Source organism: Scyliorhinus torazame, chromosome 19 (assembly GCF_047496885.1).
Source record: "Scyliorhinus torazame isolate Kashiwa2021f chromosome 19, sScyTor2.1, whole genome shotgun sequence".
Taxonomy (NCBI): domain Eukaryota; kingdom Metazoa; phylum Chordata; class Chondrichthyes; order Carcharhiniformes; family Scyliorhinidae; genus Scyliorhinus; species Scyliorhinus torazame.
The window spans coordinates 118722306-118740719 of record NC_092725.1 but is presented as its reverse complement, the minus strand read 5'-3'; the positions used below and the strand labels follow the sequence as shown (position 1 = coordinate 118740719).

Genomic DNA, 18414 nt, shown 5'->3' with positions numbered 1-18414 from the left:
AGCAGGACTGGAGACTCGGTAGGATACAGAATCTTCAGGCAAAATGCACCGGCGGTTGTAAGAGAGGAGGTGGTGTTGCAATATTGATCAAGGAGTCAATTACTGCAGTGAGGAGGGATGATATCTTAGCAGGCTCATCAATTGAGGCCGTATGGGTGGAACCTAAAAACAAAAAGGGGACAATCAAGTTGCTGGGAGATCCCCCAAACAGTCAGGGAGAGGTACAAGAGCAGATATGTAGGCAAATCTCAGAGAAGTGTAAAAATAATAAGATAATAATAGTAGAGGATTTCAACTTCCCCAGTATTAATTGGGTTAGGTAAAGTGTGAAAGACTGAGAGGGGGTGGTGTCCATGAGAGCTTTTGGAGCTACCACGTGGAAAGTCCTACAAGAGAGGAGGTGGTACCTAATTTTAATGAATGAGGCCGAGCAGGTGGTAGATAATAGTGACCATAATATGATAGGATTTAAGGTAATTATGGAAAAGGACAAAGATGGACCAGAAATCAGGGGCGAAATTCTCCGTTAACGGCGCGATGTCCGCCGACCTGCGCCAAAAACGGCGCAAATCAGTCCTACATCACGCCGCCCCAGAGGTGCGGAATCCTCCGCATCTTGACCGACCGAGCCCTAACCTTGAGGGGCTAGGCCAGCGGCGGACTGATTTCAGCCCCGCCAGCAGGCGGGAAAGGCCTTTGGTGCCCCGCCAGCTGGCGCGGAAATGACATTGCCGGGCGGCGCATGCGCGGGAGCGTCAGCGGCCGCTCACGGCATCCCCGCGCATGCGCAGTGGAGGGAGTCTCTTTCGCCTCCGCCATGGTGGAGACCGTGGCGAAGACGGAAGGAAAAGAGTGCCCCCATGGCACAGGCCCGCCCGTGGATCGGTGGGCCCCGATTGCGGGCCAGGCCACCGTGGGGGCACCCCCCGGGGCCAGATCAGCCCGCGCCCCCCCTCCAGGACCCTGGAGCCCGCCCGCGCCGCCTTGTCCCGCCGGTAAGAGAGGTGGTTTGATCCACGCCGGCGGGACAGGCATTCTGGCAGCGGGACTTTGGCCCATACGGGCCGGAGAATTGCCGGGGGGGGGCCCGCCAACCGGCGCAATTCCCGCCCCCGCTGAATATCCGGTGCCGGAGAATTCGGCAACCGGCGGGGGAGGGATTCACGGCAGCCCCCGGCGATTCTCCGACCCGGCGGGGGGTCGGAGAATCTCGCCCCAGGAGTTTCTGAATTGGGGGAAAGTCGATTTTAATATGATAAGACAGGATCTGGCCAAACTGTACCGGAAGAAGCTACTTGTAACAAGGTCCACATCAGGGCAGTGGGAGTCATTGAAAAAGAAAATAGAGAGAGTACAATGTTCCGGTCAAGATAAAGGGTGGGATCAACGAGTCTGGGGACCTCTGGGTGTCAAGGGATATACAGCATTGGATGGAGGGGAAATAGAGAGGCTTATGGCAAATTCAGGGGCCTCAAACCAGTGGATGCCTCAGAGGAGTTTAGAAAGTGTCGGGGGTACTGAAAGAATAAATTAGGAGAATGACGAGGAGGCATGAAAAAAAAACTGGCAGGCAAAATAAAGGAAAATCCCAAGGTGTTTTGGAAGTACATTAAAAGCAAATGTATAACTAGTAGGAAGCATGTGGAGCAGAAAGACATAGGTGAGATATTGAATGGGTATTTTGCATATGTGTTCACTATAAAGAAGGATGATGTCGGTATAGAAAACAGGGAGGGGAGTGTAATATAATTGAGCATTTTAGCATTGGGTGGGAGGATGTGTTAGTGGATTTAGTGGGCTTAAAAATTGATATATTTCCAGGCCAAGGTGAAATGTATCCCAGGCTGCTGTGTGATGCAAGGAAGGAGTTTGCAGGGGCTCTGACACTAATTTTCAAATCCTCCCAGGCCACAGGGGAGGTGCCAGAGGACTGGAGGACAGCTAATGCAGTATTCAAGAAGGGAAGTACGGAAAATCCATGGGCAGGATTCTCCGCAGCCCCGTGCCGAAATCGCGTTTGGCGCAGGGGCGGAGAATCGATGTTTACGCGGGAATTATGCCCAGCGCCGCTCCCGCGATTCTCTGGTCCCCGGAGAATCGCTCACGCACGCAATAGGCGTCGTGGCTGGGGAGCCAGTGACAGAGGCCCCCCCCCCGCAGCGATTCTTCGGGCAAAACTGGCCAAGTTCCCGACGGCGTAGTTCTAACCATGTATTGGCGGTCGGGAACCTCGGGTGGCAGCTGTGGACTCAGCCCACGGCCGCCCTGTTGGGGGGGGGGGGGGGGCGTGTGGATTGAGCACCGGGGGGGGGCCTCATGGGCGGCCGCGGCAGTCTCATCGGGCGGCTCGCATCCGTGGACGCACGCCATCTCGGGGGGGGGGGGGGGGGGGGGGGAGGCCTACATGTCGGTCCGAGTCCACCATGGCGCATAGCGCGGCCACTGGAGGCCGCCACTGTGCGTATGCGCGGACCCTCGCCCGGAAGTGCGGGGGCCCGTATCCGCAGCCAGAGCTGCGAGAAGCACGCCTGGGCCCTGCAAGTAAGTGAGTCCTCTTGACTTTTTTAAGGAAAGTCAAGAGTGAAATGCTAGCGATTTTACGCCTGCGTGGGGACATAGCCCCATTTTGGGAGAATCCAGCCCCAGGTATTTAAAGGCACTGAGTATAACATGTGCTAGGGAAATTACTGGAAAAAATTCTGAGAGGCAGAATTAATCTCCACTTGAAGGGTCAATGATTAATCAAGGGTAGTCAGTATGGTTTTGACAAGGGGAGATAATGTGATCAATTTGATTTAATTTTTCGAGGAGGTGACTAGGTGTGTAGATGAGGGCAATGCAGTCGATGTAGTCTACATGGACTTCGGTAAGGTTTCTGACAAGGCCCACATGAGAGACCGATCAAAGAACAAAGAACAAAGAAATGTACAGCACAGAAACAGGCCCTTCGGCCCTCCAAGCCCGTGCCGACCATGCTAGGAGATAAGTGCGCATGGGATCCAGGGCAATTCGCAAATTGGATCTAAAATCTGCAGGTGGCGGAGGGTAATGGTCGAAGGTTGTATTTGTGAATGGAAGCCTCTGTCAAGAGTGTACCACGGGGGACAATGCTGGGTCCCTTGATATTTCTATTGTCTATTAATGATCTAGACATGAATGTGGGGGTTATGATCTGGAAGTTCTCAGATAATATGAAGATTGGTGGTGTGATAAATAGTGAGGTGGAATACCTTAGGTTACAGCACGATATAGACAACCTGGTCAGATGGGCAGAACAGTGGAAAATGGAATTTAAAAATGTAAGGTGATGCATTTTGGCAGGACTAACAAGGTAAGACAATACACAATGAATGGCAGAACGCTAGGAAGTACAGAGGGTCAGAGGGACCTTGGGGTGCATGTCCGAAGATCTGCATAAAACGCTAGTTAGGCCGTAGCTGGAATACTGTGCGCAGTTCTAGTCACTACATTGTAGGAAGGATGTGATTGCACTGGAGGGGGTGCAGAGGAGATTCACCAGGATGTTGCCTGGGTTGGAAAATTTCAGCTATGAAGAGAGGTTGGTTAGGTTGGGGTTGTTTTGCTTGGAGCAGAGAAAGCTGAGGGGGAACCCTCACAACCATTATGAAGCATCTCGATGAGCACTCGAAATGCCATAGCATTGTAAAATGGGATTAGAACAGACACAATGGGCCGAATGGTCACTTTCTATGTTGTAAAACTCTATGAATCTATGAACCCCAACGGGCAACGGTAACTCGTTTGGATTTTGACTGGGATGTGTGCTTAATTGGCATGGAAACACGTTCCATATCTAATAAAGGACAACAGGTGGGTTCTCAAAGATGGAGGGCTAATCAGAGGCCTTCCAGTTTAAGATGGGCAGCAACCTGCAGAAGGTAAGTAACTGAGAGGGAGCTTCAACATGTATGTGCCCAGTCACTAAATTCTTTTTAAAAAATCGATAGAAAATATGAAAAACAGAGCGGCACAGTGGTTAGCACTGCTCCCTCACAGCACTGAGGTCCCAGGTTCGATCCTGGCCCTGGATCACTGGCCGTGTGAAGTTTGCACATTCTCCCCGTGTCTGCGTGCGTCTCACCCCCACAACCCAAAAAGATGTGCAGGGTAGGTGGATTGGCCACGCTAAATTGCCCCTTAATGGAAAATAAAGAATTGGGCACTTTAAATTTAAAAAATATATATAATATGTGAAAAACAGCCAGAACAACTCTAGGAAGGAGCAAAATCTCCCTGCAGTACTGCCTTTGGCTGCACCTCCATCCAGGCAGTAGGGACAGTGTTGAAAATCTCACTCTGCCACATTTAAGTGCAATTAAGGAGCCTTGCCAGGTTCCGAATCAGTCTCCCCGCAAGATGGCCAAAGCCAGATACAGTATCAGGAAAGCCAGTATACCAGTAGCTCTGATATTTTCGGGCTCTAACTGTCTCATTTCTCAACCACAGCAGGGCCTTTTGTCACTATCTGTTCGCTGGTCCATTGGCACCTTGTTGGTGGAGCTCAGGATCAAGTCCAAGCAGCCATGTTGCCTCCAGTTCACCAAGATGGGCAGCGGGAGCTGAACACAATACGTTGCTGTGTTAACCCTGCACTGACCCTGAATGCTCTGGCAGGCCTTGCAGAGGATCTCACCATCACTCACTCTGCCACACTTACAGGTCCAGGAAAGTTCATTGCCAACATTCCTAACTCCCAAAATTAAAACATAAGAAAGGATACTAAAAAAAACTAAAATTAGATCAAAGACACTGAATGGCTGGAATTCTCCGGCCGTTCATGTTATATTACACTTTGTGGTAATATTTCGTTATTCTTTGCCTTGTGATCCAGAATGGTCTGATGAGTTAATGATAAAGAAACCAGCAATTTTTAGATTAAAGCAAAACTAATTTATTGAATAACGATGAAATTAAATAGTTTGCGCACTCTACAGAGCTATTACTATTAATACAGTAATCTATAATCTAATATTAACTAATGATGTACTCGTGATACTTCTCTCTAATCTATATTACTCCCTGAGCTGTGATCAATACTTCTCTCTCTCTGCTAACACCTAACCTCCCAAGATTCCCTGAGGTCTGATATTTATACTGGGAACTAGTGGTGCCCTCTAGTGTTTGAATTACACTGAGATGTAATAATTAACCCTTCACTGGCGTACCTATATCCATATCATTACAGTTCATTGGCACCGGGATTCTCTGATCACAGTGGCAGGACCCCCCACCACCACCACCCCCTGCAGCTTTCCTGGCGGCATAGGGTGGTTTCAATGGGGATTCCCATTGACAACGGCGGGAGCAGAGAATTCCGCTGCCAGCAAATGGCGTGTCGCCTCCCGCTGCCGAGACACACGTGGCTGGGAGGCTGGAGAACCCCACCCAACATGTTCATGGTGGAAAATCAGATTTTTTTTAATCAAGTAACTGGAATTGATTACTAATTAATAGCAGTAAATTAAATCTAAAAGACAATCGCATAGAGAAAGGCTTTGCAAGTTCATCAACACCTGAAATAAAAGAATTAAGTCAATGGTTTGAATGGAGGACATGGGTCAGAACTCAACCGACTGATTTAAACCTTTTCTCCTTTCCCAATGCCGTTGGTTATTCTGGATACTTTTAGCATTTCTGTTTTTGTTACAGATATTCAGCAAGTTGTTTTATTTTTCTTTTATCTCTAAATACCATCACATTTTGCAGTGACACAACTCTATTGTTAATTTGCAAAAGTGAACTTACAGTAATCCCACTCTCAGTGACTGTGTCCTTAAAGGTGAAGTTGCAGATTGCCCAGGCCAGATAGTAGGTGGACATTCGAGGTGTTTCCGCAAACAGCTTCGTCACCCATCCTTCTTCCTCATGAATTACGGCAACAACTGGCATGTTAGATAGTGCCAAGTAAGGCTCTTGGTGCTTGATCGTAATTTTGAATGTTGCTTTGTATACTGGTTCATCAAAACATGGGAAAGTCTTACGGGCATGTGTAGGAGAAAACTGTGTCACTGCAAGGAAGCTGGAAGAAAGAGGAAGAGGTTTATTAGGTACCATCCTTTAGGATTTAAAAGCCCAATTAAGCTCTGAAAATTTTTTTAAAACAGTTTGACAGACAGAGGTTTTCGTGCCCTTCCCACCAGTGGGATCTTCCGGTCCCATGAAAATCCCAGCCCTCAGAGCTTTTACATTCTGAAGACAAGAGATCACAAACAAACTGATTTACATGGTATGAAAAAAGATGCACTTAAAATGAAGCTAATTTAACTCCCCATTGGCGTTTTGGGAGTCCCAATATACTGAAACACAGAACTTATCAAGATTAAATAACTAAACATAGGCCATTTCCATGAATTTCACCATTATCTGACTCTCTGGATCAAGTAAATTTGCAGGGCATTGAAAAACTACCATATGCTTAGATTGTCCCATGGGCAGTCATGTTGTTTCGCTTTTATTTATTCTGTTATTTTCAGGTTACTGCGTACATTATTGGCAGCATGCCACTAGGAGGCAGGCTAAATTGGCTATCCCCGAAAATAGGTCAGGCGGTCATAATACACAATTAAGCTGCACCCATGAATTGAAACGTACGCTACAGGGCAGCTTTCTGCAGCCTCCTCAATTAATCCAGTCAGCACTGACCACGTTGTCCGGTGGTTGGGCGCAATATCAGGGGAGCAATGCTGGGTGCGACTAGCAAACGATCCTTCAGCATCTGCCTCATCACTCCCTGTAACATTTTGCAACTTGAAGCAACTATCGAAAGCACCAAACTTGTGTGGAATCATAACAACGGCTAGAAGAAATCAAGCGGCAACTAACAGGTTAATAAGTTTGATCCCTTTAAATAGCATTGGTCAATTACTTTCTTGCTGTTGAACGTTTTGTCAGCGGTGCGAGGTTAAGAGAGGGCATTCACTGAAGAGTTAAGCTCCAAAATGGCATCTGATAAAATCAGCACGGAGCACTTTGATGTTAAGATCTGCCTACCCTGCATACTACTGGTGCACATCCACTGCGCACAGATCAATGTCTGCACCATTTGACATCTGGTTCAACTCATTGCATAAGTCTGCCAGATCACTGCAGCCACCATTTTGAAATACTAAATGCATTCCTTGTCCCACAAAACCCGATGCTAACAATCCCAATTCCTCGCCCAGACCCCTTTATGGCCTCCCTACAGCCTTGGGATTGAAATCTACTGAGTTAAATTTAAAACTCAGTAAACCTTGTGCCGTCTGGCATTCTACCAAACAAAATTCTTTCCCAAACAGAATTTATTCTGTTTCCCTAATCAAATTGTCACTTCACCAACCAGAAGCACTTACAAAGTTATCCGGAGCCTGTACTGTACACTGTATTACATCATACTTTAATTTATGTTTTAATGTTCTGCTGAAGATTAGAAGTAAAAAAAGAATACCGTTCTTTACTTCCTACGTACTTGCATATTTGTCCATCCTACAAGTGTTCATAAAATTATAGAATAGAATCCCTACAGTGCAGATGGAGGGCATTCGGCCCATCGATTCCACTCAGGCCCTTGGAAAGAGCACCTTACTTAAGTCCACGCTTCCACCTTATCCCCGTAACCCAGTAACCCTATCTAACCTTTTGGACATGAAGGGCAATTTATCCCAGCCAATCTGCCTAACCTGCACATCCTGTTGTCTGTGGGAGGAAACCCACGCAGACACGGGGAGGCCAGAATTGAACCGGGGTACCTGGAGCTGCGAGGCAACAGTGCTAAGCACTTTGCCACCGTGCCATGTATTTCATTGGTAACTCAGAACTTTCAGACATTTTTGATTGAACATAACCGTCCATTACCCACACATGCCAGATAATCAAGATTTACTGGATATTCCTGTGCTTCATAGACATTACCCTAGGCGTTACCCTAGTAACTCCTACTTCCAAGTAATTGTTCATTTGTGTGTGTGTTCATTTTCGCTCTTCCGCTAGACAAAGCAAAGATTACACAATCTGGGAATTTTTTTATTTTTTTTAAAATATATTTTATTCAAATTTTTCGGCCAAACAAAACAGTACAAAGGTTTTTCCCCTTTTTACAACAATAAAACAATATATCCCCCCTGGGTTGCTGCTGTTACCTTCCCATTTCCTTTATCGTTCTGCGAGGTAGTTAATGAACGGTCGCCACCGCCTGGTGAACCCTTGAGCCGAACCCCTTAGTGCAAACTTTATCCGTTCTAGTTTTATAAACCCTGCCATGTCGTTTATCCAGGTCTCCACGCCCGGGGGTTTGGCTTCCTTCCACATAAGCAATACCCTTCGCCGGGCTACTAGAGACGCAAAGGCCAAAACATCAGCCTCTCTCGCCTCCTGCACTCCCGGCTCTTCTGCAACCCCAAATATAGCCAACCCCCAGCTTGGCTCGACCCGGACCCCCACCACCTTCGAAAGCACATTCGCCACCCCCACCCAGAACCCCCGCAATGCCGGGCATGACCAAAACATGTGGGTGTGGTTTGCTGGGCTCCTCGAGCATCTCCCTCACCTGTCCTCTACCCCGAAAAATTTACTGAGCCTTGCTCCGCTCATATGCGCCCTGTGCAAAACCTTGAATTGTATCAGGCTAAGCCTGGTGCACGAGGACGAAGAGTTTACCCTACGTAGGGCATCTGCCCACAGCCCCTCTTCGATCTCTTCCCCCAGCTCTTCTTCCCATTTTCCCTTCAGCTCATCCACCATGATCTCCCCCTCGTCTCTCATTTCCCTGTATATATCCGACACCCTACCATCCCCCACCCATGTGCCTGAGATCACTCTATCCTGAATCTCCTGCGTCGGGAGCTGCGGGAATTCCCTCCCCTGTTGCCTCGCAAAAGCCCTCAGTTGCATGTACCGAAATGCATTCCCTTGGGGCAACCCATATTTTTCCGTCAGCGCTCCCAGACTCGCAAACGTCCCGTCTAAGAACAGATCCCTCAGTTGCACAATCCCAGCTCTCTGCCATGCTCTAAATCCCCCATCTATTCTCCCCGGGACAAACCTATGATTATTTCTTATCGGGGACCGCACCGAGGCTCCCGTCATTCCCCTATGCCGTCTCCACGGCCCCCAAATTTTCAGTGTTGCCACCACTGGACTTGTGGTGTATTTCTTTGGGGAGAACGGCAACGGCGCCGTCGCCAGTGTTTGTAGGCTGCTTCCTTTACAGGACGCCATCTCCAATCTCTTCCACGCCGCTCCCTCCCCTTCTCCCATCCACTTACACACCATTGAGATATTGGCGGCCCAATAGTACTCACTTAAGCTCGGTAGTGTCAGTCCCCCCCCTATCCCTGCTATGCTGCAAAAACCCCCTCCTCACTCTCGGGGTCTTCCCAGCCCACACAAAACTCATGACACTTTTCTCCATTTTCTTGAAAAAAGCCTTCGTGACCATCACCGGGAGGCACTGAAACACAAAAAGGAATCTCTGGAGGACTACCATTTTGAACGCCTGCACCCTACCCACCAGTGACAGGGGCACCATGTCCCATCTCTTAAAATCCTCCTCCATCTGTTCCACCAATCGTGTTAGATTTAGCCTATGTAAGGTTCCCCAACTCCTGGCTATCTGAATCCCTAAGTACCGGAAATCTCTTGTTACCTTCCTCAGCGGTATATCATCTATTCCCCTACTCTGCTCCCCCGGATGCACCACAAACAACTCACTCTTCCCCATATTCAATTTGTACCCCGAGAATTCCCCAAACTCCCTGAGTGTCTGCATTATCTCAGGCATCCCCTCAACTGGGTCCGCAACATACAGCAATAAATCATCTGCATACAATGATACCCGGTGTTCTTCTCCTCCCCTGAGTACTCCCCTCCACTTCCTGGAGCCCCTCAATGCTATGGCCAGGGGCTCAATTGCCAATGCAAACAGTAACGGAGACAGGGGGCACCCCTGCCTCGTCCCTCTATAAAGACAGAAGTAGTCAGACCTCTGCCTGTTCATGATCACACTTGCCACGGGGACCCCATATAGCAGCTGTACCCATCCAATAAACCCTTCTCCAAAACCAAATCTCCTCAACACTTCCCACAGGTAGTCCCACTCCACTCTGTCGAATGCTTTCTCGGCCTCCATCGCCACCACTATCTCCGCCTCCCCCTCTGGTGGGGGCATCATCATCACCCCTAGCAGCCTCCGTATTTTCGTGTTCAGCTGTCTCCCCTTAACGAACCCAGTTTGATCCTCGTGGACCACCCCCGGGACACAATCCTCTATCCTCGTCGCCATCACCGTGGCGAGGAGCTTAGCATCTACGTTCAAAAGGGAAATGGGCCTGTAGGACCCACACTGCAGCGGGTCTTTTTCCTTCTTCAAAAGTAACGATATCGTCGCCTCCGACATAGTCGGGGGCAGCTTCCCCCTTTCCCTGGCCTCATTAAAGGTTCTCGTCAAAAGCGGGGCCAGTAGGTCCATATATTTCCTATAAAATTCCACCGGGAACCCATTCGGTCCCGGGGCCTTCCCCGCCTGCATGCTCCCAATCCCCTTTATCACCTCCTCCACGTCAATCTGTGCTCCCAGTCCCGCCCTCTCCTGCTCCTCCACCTTCGGGAATTCCAGCTGATCCAGGAAATGCATCATTCCCTCCTTCCCTTCCGGGGGCTGAGCCTCATACAACCTCTCATAGAATGCCTTGAACACCCCGTTCACTCTCTCCGCTCCCCGTTCCATCTCTCCCTCCTCATCTCTCACCCCACCTATCTCTCTCGCCGCTCCCCTCTTCCTCAATTGTTGGGCCAGTAGCCGGCTCGCCTTCTCTCCATACTCATACTGTACACCCTGTGCCCTCCTCCACTGTGCCTCTGCCTTACCCGTGGTCTGCAGGTCAAATTCCACATGTAACCTTTGTCTTTCCCTGTGCAGCCCCTCCTCCGGTGCCTCTGCATATTGCCTGTCCACCCTCAGAAGTTCTCTCAACAATCGCTCCCTTTCTTTACTCTCTTGCTTCCCTTTATGTGCCCTTATGGATATCAGTTCCCCTCTGACCACCGCCTTCAACGCCTCCCAGACCACTCCCACCTGAACCTCTCCGTTGTCATTAAGCTCCAAGTACCTTTCGATACACCCCCTCACCCTTAGACATACCCCCTCATCCGCCAATAAGCCCATATCCATTCTCCATAGTGGGTGCTGTTCTTTTTCCTCTCCTACCTCCAGATCTACCCAATGTGGAGTGTGGTCCGAGATGGCTATGGCCGTATACTCCGTCCCTGTCACCTTCGGGATCAGTGCCCTTCCCAGGACAAAAAAGTCTATCCATGAATATACCTTGTGAACATGGGAGAAAAATGAAAACTCCTTACTCCTAGGCCTAATAAATCTCCAGGGGTCTACTCCTCCCATCTGCTCCATGAAGTCCTTAAGCACCTTGGCCGCTGCCGGGCTCCTCCCGGTCCTGGACCTCGACCGGTCCAGCCCTGGATCAAGCACCGTATTGAAGTCTCCCCCCATTACCAACTTCCCGCCTCCAGGTCCGGGATACGCCCCAACATACGCCTCATGAAGTTTGCGTATACTCGCCCCACATAATCACCCCACCACTTTATCCCAGAAGCTCTTTCTCTCGCCAGACTATTCCAGCTTCTCGTCCACAATGAATGTCCACGCCTCTTCTGCCATCTCAAAGTAGTGGTGCTTCCCTTGGTGTGTGACCCACAATCTCGCCGGTTGCAACATTCCAAATGTAACCTTCTTTTTGTGAAGCACCGCCTTAGCCCGATTGAAACTTGCCCTCCTTCTCGCCACCTCCGCACTCCAATCCTGGTATACGCGGATCACCGCGTTCTCCCACCTACAGCTCCGAGTTTTCTTCGCCCATCTTAGGACCATCTCTCTGTCGTTGTAGCGGTGGAACCTCATCACTATGGCTCGAGGTATTTCTCCAGCCTTTGGTCTTCGCGCCAGAACTCGATAAGCTCCCTCCACCTCCAAAGGGCCCGTCGGGGCCTCCGATCCCATTAGCGAGTGAAGCATCGTGCTCACATATGCCCCGACGTCCGCTCCCTCTGCGCCTTCGGGAAGACCCAGGACTCTTAAATTCTTCCTCCTCGAATTATTCTCCAGTGCTTCCAACCTCTCCACACATGCTGTGCCTCGTGCGTCTCTGTCTTCACCACCAGGCCCTGTATTTCATCTTCATTTTCAGCAGCCTTTGCCTTCACGACCCGAAGCTCCAGCTCCTGGGTCCTCTGCGCCCCCTTTAGCCCTTCAATCGCCTGTAGCATCGGTGCCAACACCGCCTTCTTCATCTCTTCCACACAGCGCCGCAGGAACTCTTGTTGCTCCGGGCCCCAGACCAAACGTCCACCTTCCGACGCCATCTTGCTTCGAGCTTCCCTTCCTTGCCACTGCTCCAAAGGATCCACTGCAATCCGGCTGCTATCCTCTCCTTTTTCCATATATATCCGGGGGGATTCCCTTCTATATCACCGCACAGTGATTTTGGCCGTTAAAAATTGCCGTTGGGGCTCCAAATAAGAGCCCAAAAGTCCGTTCCAATGGGAGGTGCCAAAACGTGTGACTCAGCTGGTCATCACCGCACCCGGAAGTCTCACAATCTGGGAATTTTAACTGCTCTTCTGACAGCTACTGCCCTCACCTACCTTGCATTACAACCTGTAAATCTATCATCCACACTGCTATAAGTATCCATGTTTTCCACAGAAAGATAGCTTGCATGAGCAGACTGTGGTGATGTGCATCACTGTAAATACATGTAAGCTAGACAGCCACTAGAGGGAGCACCAGAAACATCTCACACACACACACTCAACCAATAGATAAGTTAGATAGGAGGCGACCAATGGACATTCACGATACACAAGGAGGTGACATGACTGTTCTTTGGAAACTAGTACAATGACGAAAGAAACATTGGATCTAACATTTGCTGCCCTACATATGGGAGAAATTGAGGGAAATTAACAAGGTTTTGTAATGTCTGGGGGAAGATTTAAAATTCCAAAGAAGAAAAGTCCAAATGAAGGACAACGGCAAGACAATGACAGTCCACCCACATTGTTTGCACCACCAGATGAAAACTCTGACAATTTACCCAACCCTAGTGAACAGCAAGCAGCTACTGAGGATCTACCCACGGTATGTGAAACGAGTGACGACAGCATCCCGCTTCCCATGCAAAAGGTGCAAAGTGACAGACCTCAGCTAGTGTGTACAGAGACACTCGACGATCACGGTGAGACCACTGGTGACTCCGGTGACACCACACTACTTCCGCCCTCAATTGCTCGAACTTCTCCACTAGTCAATGCATTCCTGCATGTTCCGACTCCAGACATGCAGCTTCAAGAAATCTCAGCTGACTCCAGTGAACCTGCTAAGACTCCGGACGGGGAGCATCAACAAAAAACAGACCAGACTCCAGATGGGGAGCAACCAAACGCCGACTCTGATTCACGTAAGCCAGACTTTACTCCAGACAGGCAGTGTCGCAACCTCAGTGATGGCACGCTCAGGGTGACAGCAGATGCACAACGACAGGCGATGGATCACGTGACAATCACACTAGATCAGCAATAACAAGCAGCAGCTACAGTCCAAGAGGAATACACCAATTTTCACCACAGCTATGTCCACACATTTGTTCCACACCAACAGTGCGACCAATGACAGCTCATGCTGGACAAACCCAGTATTCAAGCCTGCAGCAGCCAGCAGTCTATGCAGCATATTCTCAAACAGGCCAGACAGCATATTCCTATCAGATGCAAGGTTCTAGTTTCACACCATCACCAGACATTGATGCGAGCAGCAATTCTGTCTCCAAATCGACATGCTTCAACGCTTCTCAGCAGAATCACCCTTCCAGCACAGCATGTGGCCAGAACCAGTATGCACAGTCTCATCCGACTTCAACATCTGGCACATCCATGACCTCGAATGATACTGTTGATGGTACCTCTTCAATGTCAACGACCTATCAGCTACAAGATGCCATCCGACAGCACCACCACAAATACAAAAAGAAAAAAGACTCCAAATCGGACAGCACAGTGATTCGACCACTTCTTGGTTCCTGTTGATGGCGTTCATAACCAAGAGAGACATTTGACCATGATGATTGATGGTTTATGGACTCACATGAATGATTTGGACTTATTGTTTAATCCCCGCTCCCATGACCTTACCTTCTCTACCTGTTCTTTGTTCAGTTTTTCTTAAAGTGTACAGAAAATATGAACATATAAAAAAGGGAGGATGTGGTGATGTGCATCACTGTAAATACATGTAAGCTAGACAGACACTAGAGGGAGCACCAGAAACATCACACACACACACACTCAACCAATAGATAAATTAGATAGGAGGCGACCAATGGACATTCACGATACACAAGGAGGTGACACGACCACAGGGGGGCATTACACCAACCCATACATAAAGGACACCACACACATGATCAGCCCTTTTGGCCAGTGGAGACAGTCAGTGAGGAGAGGCACAGGGTTGATTCATTATCACACCCACCACGTGGAAAACAGCAGACGGTTAGTCAGTTAGGTAGCTATAATAGGATTAGCAGTAGTGTCGAACTCAAGTTATAAAAGTGTACATAGTGTAAATAAATGAGTTGAAGTTATTTACACGTCTCGACCTTCCTTGACAAATGCAACACAAGGAAGCCGCTTACGTTACAAAGGAAACATAACAAAACACAGACTATGTGCCCTTGTACCTGCCACTACGTTGAGCGCCCTGTACTATTGATCAGTAGAAAAACTCCATCACATTCTTCTGTTTCTTCCATAAGGACAAAATTAAAAAGCTGTCACACCAACATATGTATCGTATGCTAAAACTACATGGACAGATTTAATCACCAATTAAATAATACATGGAAACAGGGATAAAACCAAGATATTTCAAATCGATGAGTCAGACTTAAATGGTGCATAAAACTGTTCAAAGTCAAATAAAACGGTCGGAAATCTTTGTGATCCTCTTCAGGAGCTTTTGAATAAGTTTATCGGATAGAAGTTGTACCGGGTAATACGTAAATTGAGACCACTTTAGTACCCGCCCCATTCCAACCACTGCCCACCCGCATCCATCCATCTGTAATGGGCAGCACGGAAGCACAGTGGTTAGCACTGTTACTTCACAGCGGCAGGGTCCCAGGTTCGAATCCCGGCTTGGATCACTGTCTGTGTGGAGTTTGCACGTTCTCCCTGTGTCTGCGTGGGTTTCCTCCGGGTGCTCTGGTTTCCTCCCAGAAGTCCCGAAAGATGTGCTGTAAGATAATTTGGACATTCGGAATTCTCTCTCTGTGTACCCGAACAGGCACCGGAATGTGGCGACTAGGGACTGGTAACTGCATGGCACCTTACTTGTGACAATAAAAGATTATTATTATTAATTAAGACTAACAGGAACTCCTTGAGGCTGCTCCTGGATCATATACGGATGTTCTTTCTCTCGGGTAAAATAAAACCTGTTGACAATGAAAGAGTTTCCCTTACATGGCCAAGACCTCAAAATATTAACTATTTTTATCAGTTTAAATGGCGTGAATAGACATTTCCCAGCCATCTAAGACCAAAGTGCGTATCCCTTACTCCTGCCTGTAACCTGCTCATTTGTTAAAATGGGGATCAGAGCAAAAGGCTACAGTGCATTCACTCTAATAGCTGTTAGTGGATTCCAATCCAAAGGATCACCTGGCATGCAACGTAATCTTTAAAATGACATGTCTATCATTTTTTGATCTCTTGCGTCATTGCACGTGAGTGATCCCAGCGTATGGAACCCAGTTGTGATGTTAAGCCGTTGGCTTGCATTCACTCCTTATTCTGAGATATTCCCTGTCGGAAATCAGTCACAGCCTCTCTGTCTAAAGTAACAACTCATTCTCTTGGAGTGTGATGGTTACCTGTCCATCAACCTGCCTCAGTTAAAGGCAGAGGTGGGCGAGTTGGAGGTGGGTTGAGGTTGGCGATTGTCTGGAACTCCAACTCCCACCCTTTTCCATTTGTTAAAATTCTTCCCTCACTAGTCCTCTGAAAATAGCTAAACAGCAGCTCACCAGTTCCCCAGGGAAGAGGCAATTAATGCAACATTGGTGCTGGTCAAAATGAAGTTTGTCTGCAATGTATAATGCATTCCCCAATTGAACGTTGACAGAATTAATTCTCAGAATAATAACTGCAGTTCCTTATAGCTCAGTGAATCTGCGTAAATGAACCTCATTGCAAACAATGCCAATAAACATGAATTATGTTTCACCTTCATCAAACTGAGAGTGGTAAAACCACAAAAAGTCTCTTCTCAGTTATCAGCTGAGTAAGGACATTTCAAGAGACCCTCACAAGGAACAAAGAATTTTAGAATCTATCTTGTCCTTCCAATGAGAATCATAGAATTCCTACAGTGCAGAAAGAGGCCATTTGGCCCTCGAGTCTCCACCGATCCTCTGAAAGAGCACCTTACCTAGGCCCATTTCCCCACTATATTTTTCCTAACCTAACCTATACATCCCTGGACACTAAGGGGCAATTTATCATGGCCAATCCACCTAACTTGCACATCTTTGGACTATGGGAGGGAACCAGAGCACCCGGAGGAAACCCACGCATACACAAGGAGATAGTGCAAACGCCTCAGTCATCCAGGGCTGTAATTGAACCTAGGCCCCTGGTGCTTTCTGCGACAACAGTGCTAACCACTGTGCCACCACCCCAAGATCACAATGGTAAAAATAGATAAAAAGGAACTGCCCCTGCCCCACCACAGAATTCTCCTCCCCAACCGAACCATGGACATAGAATAGGTGTCACCCCTTAAATTGTCCCTTAGTGTTCAGGGATATGCAGGTTAGATTATGGGAATAGGGCGGGGTGGGCAGGGGAGTGGACCTGTGTAGAATGCTATTTCCGAGATCTGGGGCGTCATTCTCCGACCCCCCACCGAGTCGGACAATGGCCGTTGGCTGCCGTGAATCCCGCCCCCGCCGAAGTCTCCGGTGCCGGAGATTGGGCGGGGGCGGGAATCGGGCTGCGCCGGTTGGCGGGACCCCCCGCTCAATTCTCCGGCCCGGATGGGCCGAAGTCCCGCTCAGAAATTGCCTGTCCCGCCGACGTAAATTAAACTTGGTATTTACCGGCAGGACCAGGCGGCGTGGGCGGGCTCCGGGGTCCTGGGGGGGGCGCGGGGCGATCTGACCCCGGGCGGTGCCCCCACGGTGGCCTGGCCTGCGATGGGGGCCCACCGGTCCACGGGCGGGCCTGTGCCGTGGGGGCACTCTTTCCCTTCTGCCTCCGCCACGGCCTCCACCATGGTGGAGGCGGAAGAGACTCTCCCCACTGCGCATGCGCGAGAAGCGTTCAGCCGCCGCTGACGCTCCCGCGCATGCGCCGGGAAACTGTCAGCGGCCGCTGACGCTCCCGCGCATGCGCCGCATTTCTGCGCCAGCTGGCGGGGCAACAAACGCCATTTCCGCCAGCTGGCGGGGCGGAAATCCCTCCGGCGCCGGCCTAGCCCCTCAATGTTGGGGCTTGGCCCCCAAAGATGCGGAGCATTCCGCACCTTTGGGCCGGCGCGATGCCCGTCTGATTGGCGCCGTTTTTGGCGCCAGTCGGCGGACATCGCGCCGTTGGGGGAGAATTTCGCCCCTGGAGTCACTCGATGGCCCGAATGGCCTCCATCTACACTGTAGGGATTCTATGATCTGCCAAGAGCCAAAGGTCCTGGTGTGACATCGTGAGTTGATTTTTATTGAATAATTGTCAAAAAATATGATGGTAAAAGCTGGCAATGCAACCATTGAGCTCCACCCGCTTTTCGAGCCCGGGTTAACACTTAGCAAAAGCAACTGGAAAATTCCACCCTGGGAGTGACATAAAAAAATCAACTTAACTAAATATTGGTCATCCTAAACAATCACGCAGTGAAAATTACCCCTTATTCTCTCTATACCAAAGCCTGACAGGAAGAACTTTTGGGAGAATATAGATCATTTTCCTGTCAGACATTCTTTCCAAATTATTTTAACAAACGCTGAGCACTAATCAAAGTAAAACAGAGTGCTGTTCTAGGCGGGATTAACGGGGTCATCTCCGGTGCTTGTAGCATCAACAGCGACCCCGCTATCTGTCTCACTCCGTTTTTTTATGCCCTGGTGGGGAACGCCCTACCACGGCCGCACATAGCCGCATTTCCTGCACTGAAGAGCTCCGCTCAGGAAGAAATCAGGACGCCATTTTTAAATGATACCCCCGATCTCATGGCCCCCTGATCCAACTCCAAGGCCCCCCAATGTCCCAACATACCTGTCGGAGCGGTCCTAGGGCTCCCTGCACCCCAGCACTTATGGGCAAGGCAACCTCTGGCCCGATCCCCAGCGCGTA

General features: G+C 49.2%; 1 protein-coding gene across 1 annotated transcript in view; it reads right to left on the bottom strand.

Moving 5' to 3' along the window:
- The window catches only part of LOC140396468 (thyrotropin-releasing hormone-degrading ectoenzyme-like), a 172525-nt gene that overhangs the window by 120424 nt on the left and 33687 nt on the right, over positions 1–18414 (bottom strand). The window contains exon 2 of the mRNA XM_072485115.1: positions 5767–6040. Coding sequence (XP_072341216.1) covers positions 5767–6040 — 274 coding nt within the window. The remainder of the gene's footprint in view (positions 1–5766; positions 6041–18414) is intronic.